Raw genomic sequence first — 17656 nt, forward strand, 5'->3', positions numbered from 1 at the left:
GAGCAACAACTCAGTGACTTTATTCAGCCACAATATGTAAACATAATCACGTGAAAAGCACAGCAAATCTCAGTAAGGCAATAGCTCTCAAGTTGCGTGTCACTAAGCGATGATCACCAATCCGTAATGCAGACAACATGAAGCAATCCACTCCACCCGGTATTTTGATAAAATGTATTTGTTGACTGGTTGAGTATTTGTTAATAAGTCATACGGGATACATGGAAACAATAAGCACGTGTAAAAAAATATTAAAAAGCACACTGATAGAGAGGATGGTTTTTTTTTTTTTCTGAAATGTGCAACGCAAGCATGCCTTTGACGGAGAAAACCTGCATACGACTTCATATGTTTTAACAACCCAACACATCCTTGAAAATTGGTGTTAAACACAAAATATAAATACCTGCCAAAAATCAAAAGTACCATCAAAAGTGTAATGCAACATTTTGTGTCATTCAAGGAGACGAACCTCTAGAGGAGAGTCTGGTTCATCCAGGATGTTCTTTTCACTCTGTATCCGCTGCATCGTCCCTGTAGAACTGGGGTCCATTATCAGCACGTTGTGACTACCAGCTCTGCCGAACTTACAGTCACTCTTTCTGGAGTCAGTCGTCCTGCACACCTCGTAATTGTACACGTGTTGGAGAGTCCCTGTGCCGCCCAAAGTGTCTGAGTAACGTGGTGGATAATATGGAATCACAGGGAGATTGGAGTGATACAGGACACGAGACTGTCTCCATCTGTAGATTTTCACTGAGATAATAACCACTAAACACGTGATGAAGAGGAAGGAAACTACAGCCAGAGCCAACACTAAGTAAAAAGTCAGGTTGTCATTGTACTCCTTGTCCTGTTTAAAGTCAGTGAACTCCGACATCACTTCAGAGAAGCTGTCCGCAACAGCCACGTTAACAATGACTGTAGCTGAACGAGAGGGCTGTCCGTTGTCCTCCACTATAACGGTCAGTTTTTGATTGACAGGATCTTTATCAGTCACTTGGCGGATAGTTCTTATTTCTCCATTCTGTAAGCCCACTTCAAACAGCGCCCTGTCTGTGGCTTTCTGGAGTTTATAGGAGAGCCAGGCATTCTGTCCAGAGTCCACATCAACAGCCACCACTTTAGAGACCAGATAGCCCACATCTGCTGAACGAGGCACCATCTCACCCACCACAGAGCCACCAGTCTGCACTGGGTACAGAACCTGAGGGGGGTTGTCGTTCTGGTCCTGGATCAGTATTTTCACAGTCACATTACTACTGAGTGGAGGAGAACCTCCATCCTGAGCCTTGACGCGGAAGTGGAAATTTTTGATCTGCTCGTAGTCAAAAGAGCGCACTGCATGTATGACTCCACTATCAGCACTAACGGACACATATGAGGAGACTGGCACTCCGTTAACAGAGGAGTCCTCCAGTATGTAAGAAACACGGGCATTCTGGTTCCAGTCAGCGTCTCTGGCTTTCACTGTGAATATAGAGAGACCTGGTGTGTTGTTTTCTACAATGTAGGCCTCATATGAGCTCCTCTCAAAGACAGGCGCGTTGTCATTCACATCAGATATCTGTAAGGTGAGAGTGACGCTGCTGGAGAGGGAGGGCACTCCCTCATCAGAACACGTCACTGTTATATTATACTCTGAGGCTCTCTCTCTGTCTAATTCACTGTCTGTAACTAAACTATAGAAACCATTCGATGTGTTTTCAATAATAAGCGGTAAACTGTCACCAAGAAAACATTTAACCGCTCCGTTATTATCCGAGTCAGCATCATGCACGTTCATCACCGCGACAACTGTCTTTAACATAGAATTTTCCGGTATAGATTGGGTAGTTGACATCATATCTATTACTGGAGCATTGTCGTTGACGTCAATAATGTCAAATATTATTTTGCATGAGTCGGTGAGTCCACCTTGATCTCTTGCTTTTACCTGCAGCTGATAATGTTTTGATGTTTCGTAATCTAATGTTCCAATCAAACGAATCTCTCCGTTTGTACCATGTATTTCAAATAAATCCAATATTCCTTCAGTGTTACTTGATAAAGAGTATGTTAATAAAGCGTTTGTTCCTTGATCTAGATCTGTAGCAGCCACGGTCAGTAATGAAGTTCCCTTCGAAGTATTTTCAGCTAAACTGGCTTTGTATGTCGTCTGCGTAAACACTGGAGCATTATCATTTACATCTAATACAGTTATATGAATTTGCACTGTCCCAGACAGTTGGGGTTCACCTCCATCGAAGGCACTTAATGTTAAAGTCAGATGTTCTTGTTTCTCACGATCAAGGGGTTTCTCCAAGACCATCTCTACCTCCCTTTCTCCTGCACCGTCACTGAGCTTTAAAACGAAGTTGTTTGTTGGGTTAAGGGAGTAGCGCTTGAGTCCGTTCATTCCAACATCAAAATCGAATGCTTTTTCTAATACAAATCGGGCTCCTCTGACAGCCGACTCGCTTATCTCAAACAACATATTATTCATTTTGAATGCAGGCGCATTGTCGTTTATATCTGTTATTTCAACGGTAACACGATAGAACTCGATGGGATTTTCCAAAATTATTTGAAAATGTAAAGCGCACGGAGTCGTCTGTTTGCATAACGCCTCCCTGTCTATTCTCTCTTTGATGAGAAGGACGCCCTTCTCTTTATTCAGCTCGATGTACTCAGCACTGTTTCCAACATGCAAACGAGCTTTCCCTGTTTTTAAACGTTTTAAATCTAGACCTAAATCTTGTGCGATATTTCCGACCAGTGAGCCCCTTGACATTTCCTCGGGGATAGAATAGCTGACCTGCCCAAGCACGAAAGACAGAGAGAGCAACGAGAAAAACAATAGCACTTGCCGTTTCATTGTTTCGTTCGACGATTTTCAACCATCACAGAAAATTAGAAAGCAATCCAAAGAAACACAATATTCCACACAGGGCAACGCTAAAATAAAAACCAGAGGCAATGGATGCCGATAAAAAAAAATACGTCCACCACCTTGGTCGAGAGTGCACTGTTCGTGGTACCTCAGATTGTGTATTGTACTGACCTCGCTTCCTACTCATCTAAATGATCTGGGAGGTGCTGCTGAGATCTGCAATGAAGCTATCACACACTGGCCAACAGCGTCGCTAAGAGTGCACAACACGAAATTACACCATGCAGCTGCTTCAAAAGGACAAGTCATTGTATATTCAGACCTCATTTCGATGTCATTTCACAGTCATAAAATATATGTTCTTATTCCGAAAATTGTTTACATCACAAGACGTAACAACACATAAAATCTTAAAAGGAGGAAGGGAGAGTCTAAAGAAGGCCACTGTATGTAATTAAACGCGTAAGTGCATCACCGCTGCCAAGACACGTTAAAGGAAATATATTGAAAAAATCCAGACAAAGGAGAACAAAGTAACACCCATAGAAACACACATGCACGCGCACTCCCAATTAACGGCTTGCATTGAAGAGTTAGTCACTATGAAGAAGACAATGAGAAAAAAGAGTGGTGTCGACAACAATCCTGCGTCAACCTGTGAAGGGGATCTTGTAGCGCTGTCCTTGGTGCTGAACTATTAACTAAATCTTAGAAGTTCAGCTGCAACGATTAACACAGAGTGATTTTTCTTTGATATATTTCTACCCCAAACGAAACATTATAGCGTTTGAATTGTAAAAGGCCTCACCTCTAGAGGAGAGTCTGGTTCATCCAAGATGTTCTTTTCACTCTGCATCCGCTGCATCGTCGCTGTAGAACTGGGGTCCATTATCAGCACGTTCTGACTACCAGCTCTGCCGAACTTACAGTCACTCTTTCTGGAGTCAGTCGTCCTGCACACCTCGTAATTGTACACGTGTTGGAGAGTCCCTGTCCCACCCAAAGTGTCTGAGTAACGTGGTGGATAATATGGAATCACGGGGAGATTGGAGTGATACAGGACACGAGACTGTCTCCATCTGTAGATTTTCACTGAGATAATAACCACTAAACACGTGATGAAGAGGAAGGAAACTACAGCCAGAGCCAACACTAAGTAAAAAGTCAGGTTGTCATTGTACTCCTTGTCCTGTTTAAAGTCAGTGAACTCCGACATCACTTCAGAGAAGCTGTCCGCCACCGCCACGTTAACAATGACTGTAGCTGAACGAGAGGGCTGTCCGTTGTCCTCCACTATAACAGTCAGTTTTTGATTGACGGGATCTTTATCAGTCACTTGGCGGATAGTTCTTATTTCTCCATTCTGTAAGCCCACTTCAAACAGCGCCCTGTCTGTGGCTTTCTGGAGTTTATAGGAGAGCCAGGCATTCTGTCCAGAGTCCACATCAACAGCCACCACTTTAGAGACCAGATAGCCCACATCTGCTGAACGAGGCACCATCTCACCCACCACAGAACCACCCGTCTGGACTGGGTACAGAACCTGAGGGGGGTTGTCGTTCTGGTCCTGGATCAGTACTTTCACAGTCACATTACTGCTGAGTGGAGGAGAACCTCCATCTTGGGCTTTGACGAGGAAGTGGAAATCTTTGATCTGCTCGTAGTCAAAAGAGCGCACTGCATGTATGACTCCACTATCAGCACTAACTGACACATATGAGGAGACTGGCACTCCGTTAACAGAGGAGTCCTCCAGTATGTAAGAAACACGGGCATTCTGGTTCCAGTCAGGGTCTCTGGCTTTCACTGTGAATATAGAGAGACCTGGTGTGTTGTTTTCTACAATGTAGGCCTCATATAAGCTCCTCTCAAAGACAGGCGCGTTGTCATTCACATCAGAGATCTGTAAGGTGAGAGTGACGCTGCTGGAGAGGGAGGGCACTCCCTCATCAGAACACGTCACTGTTATATTATACTCTGAGGCTCTCTCTCTGTCTAATTCACTGTCTGTGACTAAACTATAGAAATTATTAGTTGATGTTTGCAAAATGAATGGCACGTTTTCGTCGATAAAACATTGAACTTTTCCATTTTCTCCAGAATCCCTGTCCTCAATGTTGATCATTGTAACGACCGTATTAACTTTGGCATCCTCTGAAATAACGTTTGACTTTGACATTATATTAATTTCAGGCTTGTTGTCATTTACATCTTGTACATCGACAATTAATTTGCAAGTCTCTGTAAGTCCTCCGTGGTCAGTAGCCAATACATTTATTTCGAAGTTTCTTGACTTCTCGAAGTCAATATTTGCAATTAAGATAATTTCCCCGTTTTCCTGATTTACCTCAAACATTTTCCTTATGTTTTCCAATCTATTTGCAATTGAATATGTTATTTTAGCATTAGAGCCTTGATCAGCATCGGTGGCAGTAACAGTGGCCACAACTGTCCCTTTAGGTGAATTCTCAGTAACTGTAGCCTTGTATGTAGACTGTGTAAAAACAGGGGCATTATCATTTATGTCTAATACTGTAATAACAATCAGCATTGTTCCTGACATCTGCGGTTCTCCTCCATCTACAGCTGTTAACACGAGAGATATCTGCTCTTCCTCCTCTCTGTCTAGAGGTTTCTGTAGCACCATCTCTACATTTTTGTTTCCATCAGCGTTATTGTGTACTTTGAGAGCAAAATTATCTGTTGGTTTTATTTCGTATTTATGAACTCCATTAATTCCTACATCAAGATCCACAGCCCTTTCCAGTAGAAATTTCGCTCCTGAAATGGCTGACTCGCTAATTTTAAAGGTAATTTCTCTTTGTTCAAATGTCGGTGCATTGTCATTGACATCTGTGATCTGGACTGTAACACTGTAAAATTCCATCGGATTCTCTAAAAGTATCTGAAAATGTAAAGCACAAAGCGTCGTCTCTGTACACAGCGCCTCCCTGTCGATTCTTTCTTTGACGAGGAGGACTCCTCTTTCTCTGTTCAGCTCGATGTACTCGTCGGTGTTCCTCGTATAGATTTTAGCTTTACCCGATATCAAACGCTTTATCTCCAAACCCAGATCTTGTGCTATATTTCCCACCAGAGATCCTTTTGTCATTTCCTCGGGAATCGTGTAGCTGATCTGACCGACCACCGAGTGGAGAACATGGAGACAGATAAACAGTACTTGCCGATTCATTGTTCAATCCGCCTTTTCCTCTGTGACGCTGCACAGTCTGATAATATTCCACAAAACAGATCACTCTTAGACTCCAATGACAAACTCTAAATCATCAACAATATAAACAATCTGGAAGCAATAATTTCGGGTGAAAATCTCTCTTTCAGTATATATCCACAACAGCGATTGTCCGTTTGTTGCCCGTCGTGTTCTCTCTGAATGATGTCGACGTTACATGGGAGGTGCTGCTGCAGCCCAGTTCTAAGTCATCAACACTGTGGTCAACAGCGTCACTAAGAGTTCATACTATAACACTACACAATACCAACGACAATCAAAGTGGGGGAAATGAATGTAAAACCAATGGACATTTAGGTTCAAAAAACAAACATATTTCACTCAGATTATTCAAACTGCTGCATCTAGATATGTATCAGGTCGAGATAACATTTATCAAAACATGAGGTTGTCAGAATGGATACAAGGGGTAAAACAGTTACATTTGACTGGAAGGCAGAGCCATAGCAAACAATGTTTACCACAAACGCACAGTGGAGAACATAACTGGGTAATCATCGACAAACAAGACACTCCAGAGAAACAAAACCTCCACCACAAGTTGATCAAGTGCCAAGTCCATGTCCACTTTGACTGTATCTCTTAATTCCTGCTGTTACGACGTTTATATTGTAATTGAGCGATATAATCACACACAGAGCACACAGTGCAGTACAGGATAATGGCTACAATATAAGAGGCTACAATATCTTAAGAGGAGAGCCTGATTCATCCAGGATGATATTCATTCAAAAACAAATATCGGGAGCTTTGACATAATAAAGTTTGGTGAACCTCAAAGAATTACAGAATCTCTTAATTGAACTGCGGGTTTTGGGTTGCTGTCCAAGGTGCTGGAATTTGAACATGAAATCGAGCAGTGTGCTACATATAATGGATTAACATGTAATCATTGGAAGGAAAACTGTTTAACTAACCTCTAGAGGAGAATCTGGTTCATCCAGGATGTTCTTTTCACTCTGTATCCGCTGCATCGTCGCTGTAGAACTGGGGTCCATTATCAGCACGTTCTGACTACCAGCTCTGCCGAACTTACAGTCACTCTTTCTGGAGTCAGTTGTCCTGCACACCTCGTAATTGTACACGTGTTGCAGAGTCCCTGTTCCACCCAAAGTGTCTGAGTAACGGGGTGGATAATATGGAATCACAGGGAGATTGGAGTGATACAGGACACGAGACTGTCTCCATCTGTAGATTTTCACTGAGATAATAACCACTAAACACGTGATGAAGAGGAAGGAAACTACAGCCAGAGCCAACACTAAGTAAAAAGTCAGGTTGTCATTGTACTCCTTGTCCTGTTTAAAGTCAGTGAACTCCGACATCACTTCAGAGAAGCTGTCCGCCACCGCCACGTTAACAATGACTGTAGCTGAACGAGAGGGCTGTCCGTTGTCCTCCACTATAACAGTCAGTTTTTGATTGACAGGATCTTTATCAGTCACTTGCCGGATGGTTCTTATTTCTCCATTCTGTAAGCCCACTTCAAACAGTGCCCTGTCTGTGGCTTTCTGGAGTTTATAGGAGAGCCAGGCATTCTGTCCAGAGTCCACATCAACAGCCACCACTTTAGAGACCAGATAGCCCACATCTGCTGAACGAGGCACCATCTCACCCACCACAGAGCCACCAGTCTGGACTGGATACAGAACCTGAGGGGGGTTGTCGTTCTGGTCCTGGATCAATATCTTCACAGTCACATTACTACTGAGTGGAGGAGAACCTCCATCTTGAGCTTTGACGCGGAAGTGGAAATATTTGATCTGCTCGTAGTCAAAAGAGCGCACTGCATGTATGACTCCACTATCAGCACTAACGGACACATATGAGGAGACTGGCACTCCGTTAACAGAGGAGTCCTCCAGTATGTAAGAAACACGGGCATTCTGGTTCCAGTCAACGTCTCTGGCTTTCACTGTGAATATAGAGAGACCTGGTGTGTTGTTTTCTACAATGTAGGCCTCATATGAGCTCCTCTCAAAGACAGGCGCGTTGTCATTCACATCAGAGATCTGTAAGGTGAGAGTGACGCTGCTGGAGAGGGAGGGCACTCCCTCATCAGAGCACGTCACTGTTATATTATACTCTGAGGCTCTCTCTCTGTCTAATTCACTGTCTGTTACTAAACTATAGAAATTACTTGTCGATGTTTGCAAAAGAAATGGCACGTTTTCGTTGATAAAACATTGAACTTTTCCATTTTCACTAGAATCCCTGTCCTCGATGTTAATCATTGTAACGACTGTCTTCACTTTGGCATCCTCTGAAATAACGTTTGACTTTGACATGATGTTAATTTCTGGCTTGTTGTCATTCATATCCTGTACATCAATAATTAATTTACATGAATCAGTCAACCCTCCCTCGTCAGTAGCACGTATATTTATTTGAAAGTGTCTCGACCTTTCGAAGTCAATGTTTGACATTAAGATAATTTCCCCGTTTTCCTGATTTACCTCAAACATTTTCCTTATGTTTTCCAACGTGTTTATTATTGAATATGTTATTTTACCGTTAGAGCCTTGATCTGCATCTGTGGCAGTAACAGTGGCCACAACTGTTCCTTTAGGTGAATTCTCAGTAACTGTAGCCTTGTATGTAGACTGTGTAAAAACAGGTGCGTTATCATTAGCGTCTAAAACTGTAATAACAATCAGCATTGTTCCTGACATCTGCGGCTCTCCTCCATCTACAGCTGTTAACACCAGAGATATCTGCTCCTGCTTCTCTCTGTCTAAAGGTTTCTGCAGCACCATCTCTACATTTTTGTTTCCATCAGCGTTATTTTGTAATTTGAGAGCGAAATTATCTGTTGGTTTTAATTCATATTTATGAACTCCATTAATTCCTACATCAAGATCAACAGCTCCTTCCAGCTCAAATTTCACCCCTGTAATCGCTGACTCGCTAATTTTAAATGCTATTCTTCTTTGTTCAAATGTCGGTGCATTGTCATTGACATCTGTGATCTGGACTGTAACACTGTAAAATTCCATCGGATTCTCTAAAAGAATCTGAAAATGTAAAGCACAAATCGTCGTCTCTGTACACAGCGCCTCCCTGTCGATTCTTTCTTTGACGAGGAGGACTCCTCTTTCTCTGTTCAGCTCGATGTACTCGTCGGTGTTCCTCGTATAGATTTTAGCTTTACCCGATATCAAACGCTTTATCTCCAAACCCAAATCTTGTGCTATATTTCCCACCAGAGATCCTTTGGTCATTTCCTCGGGAATCGTGTAGCTGATCTGACCGACCACCGAGTGGAGAACATGGAGACAGATAAACAGTACTTGCCGATTCATTGTTCAATCCGCCTTTTCCTCTGTGACGCTGCACAGTCTGATACAATTCCTCAAAACAGACCAGTCTTAGACTCCAATGACAAACTCTAAATCATCAACAATATAAAGAATCTGGAAGCAATAATTTCGGGTGAAAATCTCCTTTTTAGTAAATATCCACAACAGCGATCGTCCGTTTGTTGCCTGTCGTGTTCTCTCTGAATGATGTCGACGTTACATGGGAGGTGCTGCTGCAGCCCAGTTCTAAGTCATCAACACTGTGGTCAACAGCGTCCCTAAGAGTTCATACTATAACACTACACAATACCAACGACAATCAAAGTGGAGGAAGTGAATGTAAAACCAATGGACATTTAGGTTTTTTAAAAAAACATATTTCACTCAGATTATTCAAACTGCTGCAACAGTTAAATTTGACTGGAAGGGCAGAGCCATAGCAAACAATGTTTACCTCAAACGCACAGTGGAAAATATAACTGGGTAATCTTCGACAAACAAGACACTCCAGAGAAACAAAACCTCCACAACAAGTTGATCAAGTGCCAAGTCCATGTCCACTTTGACTGTATCTCTTAATTCCTGCTTTTACGACGTTTATATTGTAATTGAGCGATATAATCACACACAGAGCACACAGTGCAGTACAGGATAATGGCTACAATATATTAGAAAATAAAACCTTTGTATGATAGACATTGTTCTCACGATCCATCGCGTTTTACATGAAAAAAATAGTTGTTTAACAGAGCACTAAGTTATTCTGACCTTACGGGGAGAGCCTGATTCATCCAGGATGATATTCATTCAAAAACAAATATCGGGAGTTTTGACATAATAAAGTGTGGTCAACCTCAAAAAATTACAGAATCTCTTGATTGGAATGTGGTTCTTGGGTTGCTGTCCAAGGTGCTGGAATTTGAGGAAGGACACCCAGCAGCTATCTACAATGAATGATGCATGTACTCAAGTGGGGGAAAAAAAAACTGTTCAACCAACCTCGAGAGGAGAGTCTGGTTCATCCAGGATGCTCTTTTCACTCTGTATCCGCTGCATCGTCCCTGTAGAACTGGGGTCCATTATCAGCACGTTCTGACTACCAGCTCTGCCGAACTTACAGTCACTCTTTCTGGAGTCAGTCGTCCTGCACACCTCGTAATTGTACACATGTTGGAGAGTCCCTGTCCCCCCCAAAGTGTCTGAGTAACGCGGTGGATAATATGGAATCACAGGGAGATTGGAGTGATACAGGAAACGAGACTGTCTCCATCTGTAGATTTTCACTGAAATAATAACCACTAAACACGTGATGAAGAGGAAGGAAACTACAGCCAGAGCCAACACTAAGTAAAAAGTCAGGTTGTCATTGTACTCCTTGTCCTGTTTAAAGTCAGTGAACTCTGAGAGCACTTCAGAGAAGCTGTCCGCCACCGCCACGTTAACAATGACTGTAGCTGAACGAGAGGGCTGTCCGTTGTCCTCCACTATAACAGTCAGTTTTTGATTGACAGGATCTTTATCAGTCACTTGGCGGATAGTTCTTATTTCTCCATTCTGTAAGCCAACTTCAAACAGCGCCCTGTCTGTGGCTTTCTGGAGTTTATAGGAGAGCCAGGCATTCTGTCCAGAGTCCACATCAACAGCCACCACTTTAGAGACCAGATAGCCCACATCTGCTGAACGAGGCACCATCTCACCCACCACAGAGCCACCAGTCTGGACTGGATACAGAATCTGAGGGGGGTTGTCGTTCTGGTCCTGGATCAGTATTTTCACAGTCACATTACTACTGAGTGGAGGAGAACCTCCATCCTGAGCTTTGACGCGGAAGTGGAAATCTTTGATCTGCTCGTAGTCAAAAGAGCGCACTGCATGTATGACTCCACTATCAGCACTAACGGACACATATGAGGAGACTGGCACTCCGTTAACAGAGGAGTCCTCCAGTATGTAAGAAACACGGGCATTCTGGTTCCAGTCAGCGTCTCTGGCTTTCACTGTGAATATAGAGAGACCTGGTGTGTTGTTTTCTACAATGTAGGCCTCATATGAGCTCCTCTCAAAGACAGGCGCGTTGTCATTCACATCAGATATCTGTAAGGTGAGAGTGACGCTGCTGGAGAGGGAGGGCACTCCCTCATCAGAACACGTCACTGTTATATTATACTCTGAGGCTCTCTCTCTGTCTAATTCACTGTCTGTTACTAAACTATAGAAATTATTAGTTGATGTTTGCAAAACGAATGGCACGTTTTCGTTGATAAAACATTGAACTTTGCCATGTTCTCCAGAATCCCTGTCCTCAATGTTTATCATAGTAACGACTGTATTTACTTTGGCATCCTCTGAAATAACGTTTGATTTTGACATGATATTAATTTCCGGGTTGTTGTCATTTACATCTTGTACATCGACACTTAATTTGCAAGAATCTGTAAGTCCTCCGTGGTCACTAGCCAACAAATTTATTTCGAAGTTTCTTGACTTCTCGAAATCAATATTTGCAATTAAGATAATTTCCCCTTTTTCCTGATTTACCTCAAACATTTTCCTTATGTTTTCCAACGTGTTTATAATTGAATATGTTATTTTACCATACGAGCCTTGATCTGCATCTGTGGCAGTAACAGTGGCCACAACTGTTCCTTTAGGTGAATTCTCAGTAACTGTAGCCTTGTATGTAGACTGTGTAAAAACAGGGGCGTTATCATTAGCGTCTAAAACTGTAATAACAATCAGCATTGTTCCTGACATCTGCGGCTCTCCTCCATCTACAGCTGTTAACACCAGAGATATCTGCTCCTGCTTCTCTCTGTCTAAAGGTTTCTGTAGCACCATCTCAACATTTTTGTTTCCATCAGCGTTATTGTGTACTTTGAGAGCAAAATTATCTGTTGGTTTTAATTCATATTTATGAACTCCATTAATTCCTACATCAAGATCCACAGCCCTTTCAAGTTGAAATTTCGCCCCTGTAATTGCTGACTCGCTAATTTTGAATTTCCTTTCTCTTTGTTCAAATGTCGGTGCATTATCATTGACATCTGTGATCTGCACTGTAACACTGTAAAATTCCATCGGATTCTCTAAAAGGATCTGAAAATGTAAAGCACAAATCGTCGTCTCTGTACACAGCGCCTCCCTGTCGATTCTTTCTTTGACGAGGAGGACTCCTCTTTCTCTGTTCAGCTCGATGTACTCGTCGGTGTTCCTCGTATAGATTTTAGCTTTACCCGATATCAAACGCTTTATCTCCAAACCCAGATCTTGTGCTATATTTCCCACCAGAGATCCTTTGGTCATTTCCTCGGGAATCGTGTAGCTGATCTGACCGACCACCGAGTGGAGAACATGGAGACAGATAAACAGTACTTGCCGATTCATTGTTCAATCCGCCTTTTCCTCTGTGACACTGCACAGTCTGGTAATATTCCACAAAACAGATCAGTCTTAGACTCCAGTCGCAAATATTAGATCATCATTCATATAAATAATCTGGAAGCAATACTTTCGGGTGAAAATCTCCTTTTCAGTATATATCCACAACAGTGATCGTCCGTTTTTTTGCCCGTCGTGTTCTCTCTGAATGATGTCGACGTTACATGGGAGGTGCTGCTTCAGCCCATTTCTAAGTCATCAACATTGTGGTCAACAGCGTCCCTAAGAGTTCATACTATAAAACTACACAATACCAACAAAAATCAAAGTGGAGGAAGTGAATGTAAACCCAATAGACATTCAGGTTTTTGTTTGAAAAAAAACCCAAACATTTAAATCAGATTATTGAATTTGCTGCATGTATAGATTACATTTGTCAAATATTAAGGCAGTCAGAATTCAAACAAATTTTACATGTCAAACAAAATTGCATACATTTAAGTTTGACAGGAATGGCAGAACCATAGCAAACAATGTTTACCACACAGTGGAAACTAGATAATCTTGACAAACAAGAGACTCTGAGGAAAGAACAAGTAGAGAAATTGCCAAATCAATGTCCAATTTCTCTGCATCTCTTATTTCCTACTGTTATGACATGTATATGGTAGTTGAGCGATACAAGCACCCACAAAGCACAAAGTGCAGTCCACGATAATGGCTATAAAATATTTGAAAATAATAATTCTGACATTTAGATGAGACTCTGGTTCATCCAGGTCTTTTACATAATAAAGTATGGTGAACGTCAAACAATTACAAAATCTCTTGATTGGAATGTGGTTCTAGAGTTGCTGTCCAAGGTGCTGGAATTTGAGGAATGACACCCATCAGCTATCTATAATGAATGATGCATGTAATCATGTAGTAAACAAAACTGTTCGACCAACCTCTAGAGGAGAGTCTGGTTCATCCAGGATGTTCTTTTCACTCTGTATCCGCTGCATCGTCCCTGTAGAACTGGGGTCCATTATCAGCACGTTCTGACTACCAGCTCTGCCGAACTTACAGTCACTCTTTCTGGAGTCAGTCGTCCTGCACACCTCGTAATTGTACACGTGTTGCAGAGTCCCTGTTCCACCCAAAGTGTCTGAGTAACGTGGTGGATAATATGGAATCACAGGGAGATTGGAGTGATACAGGACACGAGACTGTCTCCATCTGTAGATTTTCACTGAGATAATAACCACTAAACACGTGATGAAAAGGAAGGAAACTACAGCCAGAGCCAACACTAAGTAAAAAGTCAGGTTGTCATTGTACTCCTTGTCCTGTTTAAAGTCAGTGAACTCCGACATCACTTCAGAGAAGCTGTCCGCCACCGCCACGTTAACAATGACTGTAGCTGAACGAGAGGGCTGTCCGTTGTCCTCCACTATGACTGTCAGTTTTTGATTCACAGCATCTTTATCAGTCACTTGGCGGATAGTTCTTATTTCTCCATTCTGTAAGCCCACTTCAAACAGCGCCCTGTCTGTGGCTTTCTGGAGTTTATAGGAGAGCCAGGCATTCTGTCCAGAGTCCACATCAACAGCCACCACTTTAGAGACCAGATAGCCCACATCTGCTGAACGAGGCACCATCTCACCCACCACAGAGCCACCAGTCTGGACTGGGTACAGAACCTGAGGGGGGTTGTCGTTCTGATCCTGGATCAGTATCTTCACAGTCACATTACTACTGAGTGGAGGAGAACCTCCATCCTGAGCTTTGACGCAGAAGTGGAAATCTTTGATCTGCTCGTAGTCAAAAGAGCGCACTGCATGTATGACTCCACTATCAGCACTAACGGACACATATGAGGAGACTGGCACTCCGTTAACAGAGGAGTCCTCCAGTATGTAAGAAACACGGGCATTCTGGTTCCAGTCAGCGTCTCTGGCTTTCACTGTGAATACAGAGAGACCTGGTGTGTTGTTTTCTACAATGTAGGCCTCATATGAGCTCCTCTCAAAGACAGGCGCGTTGTCATTCACATCAGAGATCTGTAAGGTGAGAGTGACGCTGCTGGAGAGGGAGGGCACTCCCTCATCAGAGCACGTCACTGTTATATTATACTCTGAGGCTCTCTCTCTGTCTAATTCACTGTCTGTTACTAAACTATAGAAATTATTAGTTGATGTTTGCAAAACGAATGGCACGTTTTCGTTGATAAAACATTGAACTTTGCCATTTTCTCCAGAATCCCTATCCTCAATGTTTATCATAGTAACGACTGTATTTACTTTGGCATCCTCTGAAATAACGTTTGATTTTGACATGATATTAATTTCCGGGTTGTTGTCATTTACATCTTGTACATCGACAATTAATTTGCATGAATCGGTGAATCCTCCATCGTCAGTAGCACGCAGATTTATTTGGAAGTTTCTTGACTTCTCGAAGTCAATATTTGTCATTAAGATAATTTCCCCCTTTTCCTGATTTACCTCAAACATTTTCCTTATGTTTTCCAACGTGTTTATAATTGAATATGTTATTTTACCGTTAGAACCTTGATCTGCATCTGTGGCAGTAACAGTGGCCACAACTGTTCCTTTAGGTGAATTCTCAGTAACTGTAGCCTTGTATGTAGACTGTGTAAAAACAGGTGCGTTATCATTAGCGTCTAAAACTGTGATAACAATCAGCATTGTTCCTGACATCTGCGGCTCTCCTCCATCTACAGCTGTTAACACCAGATATATCTGCTCCTGCTTCTCTCTGTCTAAAGGTTTCTGTAGCACCATCTCAACATTTTTGTTTCCATCCGGGTTATTGTGTACTTTGAGAGCAAAATTATCTGTTGGTTTTAATTCGTATTTATGAACTCCATTAATTCCTACATCAAGATCCACAGCCCTTTCCAGCTCAAATTTTGCCCCCGTAATCGCTGCTTCGCTAATTTTGAATTGCATTTCTCTTTGTTCAAATGTCGGTGCATTATCATTGACATCTGTGATCTGGACTGTAACACGGTAAAATTCCATCGGATTCTCTAAAAGTATCTGAAAATGTAAAGCACAAAGCGTCGTCTCTGTACACAGCGCCTCCCTGTCGATTCTTTCTTTGACGAGGAGGACTCCTCTTTCTCTGTTCAGCTCGATGTACTCGTCGGTTTTCCTCGTATAGATTTTAGCTTTACCCGATATCAAACGCTTTATCTCCAAACCCAGATCTTGTGCTATATTTCCCACCAGAGATCCTTTGGTCATTTCCTCTGGAATCGTGTAGCTGATCTGACCGACCACCGAGTGGAGAACATGGAGACAGATAAACAGTACTTGCCGATTCATTGTTCAATCCGCCTTTTCCTCTGTGACGCTGCACAGTCTGATAATATTCCTCAAAACAGACCACTCTTAGACTCCAATGACAAACTCTGAATCATCATTCATATAAAGAAGCTGGAGGAGATTATTTCGGGTGAAAATCTCTCTTTCAGTGATTATCCACAACCGTGATCGTCCGTTTGTTCCCCGTCGTTTTCTCTCTGAATGACGTCGACGTTATATGGGAGGTGCTGCTGCAGCCCAGTTCTAAGTCATCAACACTGTGGTCAACAGCGTCCCTAAGAGTTCATAGTATAAAACTACACAACACCAATGAAAATCAAACTGGAGGAAGTGAATGTAAACCCACACTTTTTTTTAACATGTGCACTTTAGTCAGACTATTTAAACCACTGCAAGCAGATATGCCATAAGGCCCAGTTTCGATTGATCGCATATCCAGTTTGTTATAAATCATACAAACAGCATTCAAAAAAGAACAATAGAGCAGTAAGGTTTACTGGAATGACATGATCATAGAAAACTATGTTTTCTAAAAGTAGCTTATCCATTTCAGAATAAATTCCTGAATCAATCTTAGATATTTAAATGTTCAACTCCAATAGGCTGAATCACTGTCCTCATCTTGTGTTCGATATTCTCCAGATTCTAAACTTTTCTTCTTCTCCTTTGTGTCCCCTATATGAATAATAGTAATGATAAATGCAGGGAGGTGCTGCTACAACTCACTCCCAGCCACCAACACTCTGGTCAACAGCGGCCCTACGAGATGAAATGTATCACTGCATATAATCATCATGAATTACTCTACCAAATGTCAGTTAGAAAGGTTTAGCAATACATTTACTCAAGGCGAAAGCCATCATATCCTGGTCATAGTGGTCGTTGCTTCAGAGCAGTTTACAGTTTTACTTACTCAAGTTAGTTTGAATCTCTAGTGACAACAATGTTGTATCCATAGACACATGAGCTATAACTAACTGAAAGCATGAACGACAAGTGTTTGTTTCCAAAAAAGTTAAAAAAAACCAAAGACGTTGGATGAAAGGACACTGAAAAATGTAAACGAGGACAAGCAAAAACGTGGAGTCATAAATGTCGCTATCCGAGGTGCTGAAACGCTAGATATAACACAGGGACCATCATATTGTTTCGTTGGTTGAGAGGAAAATGCATTGCAAGATCAAATCAAATTGCCAATGAAAGAAAGTGACGATTTGAGCAAGGTGTTCACACAAGGCAAAATAAAAGTATGAAAATTCAATACAGTCACCATTTTCTACAACATATAAAGCAATGACATTTGCACTGTTAAAAAGTAGAGAAAAGTCGAGGTGGGCTAATGCTGTTGAGGTATGATCTTATAAATGTACACAGTCTCAAAATTGAAATGTGATTGTGGTTCTGTTCATGATACTGGAAATGGAGGGATCACAGCCAACAGTTTGCCATCTACGTAGGTTGAGGCATTTAATCAAAGGTTCTACCTACCTCTGTAGAGTCACAGTGTTCAAACGAAAAT

General features: G+C 42.0%; 4 protein-coding genes across 4 annotated transcripts; all 4 read right to left on the reverse strand.

Annotated features, from left to right (window-relative positions):
- Positions 1-5: 5 nt before the first annotated feature.
- On the reverse strand, positions 6-16299 carry LOC122778062 (protocadherin gamma-A5-like). The gene is made up of 2 exons (XM_044039629.1): positions 13753-16299; positions 6-472 (listed from the first exon to the last, which is right to left on the reverse strand). The coding sequence occupies exons 1-2, from the start codon at positions 16135-16137 to the stop codon at positions 455-457; spliced, it is 2403 nt and encodes an 800-aa protein (XP_043895564.1). The 5' UTR covers positions 16138-16299; the 3' UTR covers positions 6-454.
- LOC122778054 (protocadherin gamma-A2-like) lies at positions 2874-6725 on the reverse strand. Its single transcript, XM_044039622.1, has one exon. It carries the CDS (start codon positions 6063-6065, stop codon positions 3651-3653), a length of 2415 nt encoding a protein of 804 aa, XP_043895557.1. The 5' UTR covers positions 6066-6725; the 3' UTR covers positions 2874-3650.
- On the reverse strand, positions 6786-9616 carry LOC122778066 (protocadherin gamma-A5-like). Its single transcript, XM_044039633.1, has one exon. The coding sequence runs from the start codon at positions 9425-9427 to the stop codon at positions 7034-7036; it is 2394 nt and encodes a 797-aa protein (XP_043895568.1). The 5' UTR covers positions 9428-9616; the 3' UTR covers positions 6786-7033.
- LOC122778065 (protocadherin gamma-A2-like) lies at positions 10403-13717 on the reverse strand. Its single transcript, XM_044039632.1, has one exon. The coding sequence runs from the start codon at positions 12806-12808 to the stop codon at positions 10415-10417; it is 2394 nt and encodes a 797-aa protein (XP_043895567.1). The 5' UTR covers positions 12809-13717; the 3' UTR covers positions 10403-10414.
- Positions 16300-17656: the final 1357 nt, after the last annotated feature.

This window comes from Solea senegalensis, linkage group LG12 (assembly GCF_019176455.1).
Source record: "Solea senegalensis isolate Sse05_10M linkage group LG12, IFAPA_SoseM_1, whole genome shotgun sequence".
In the NCBI taxonomy this organism is placed as follows: Eukaryota; Metazoa; Chordata; class Actinopteri; order Pleuronectiformes; family Soleidae; genus Solea; species Solea senegalensis.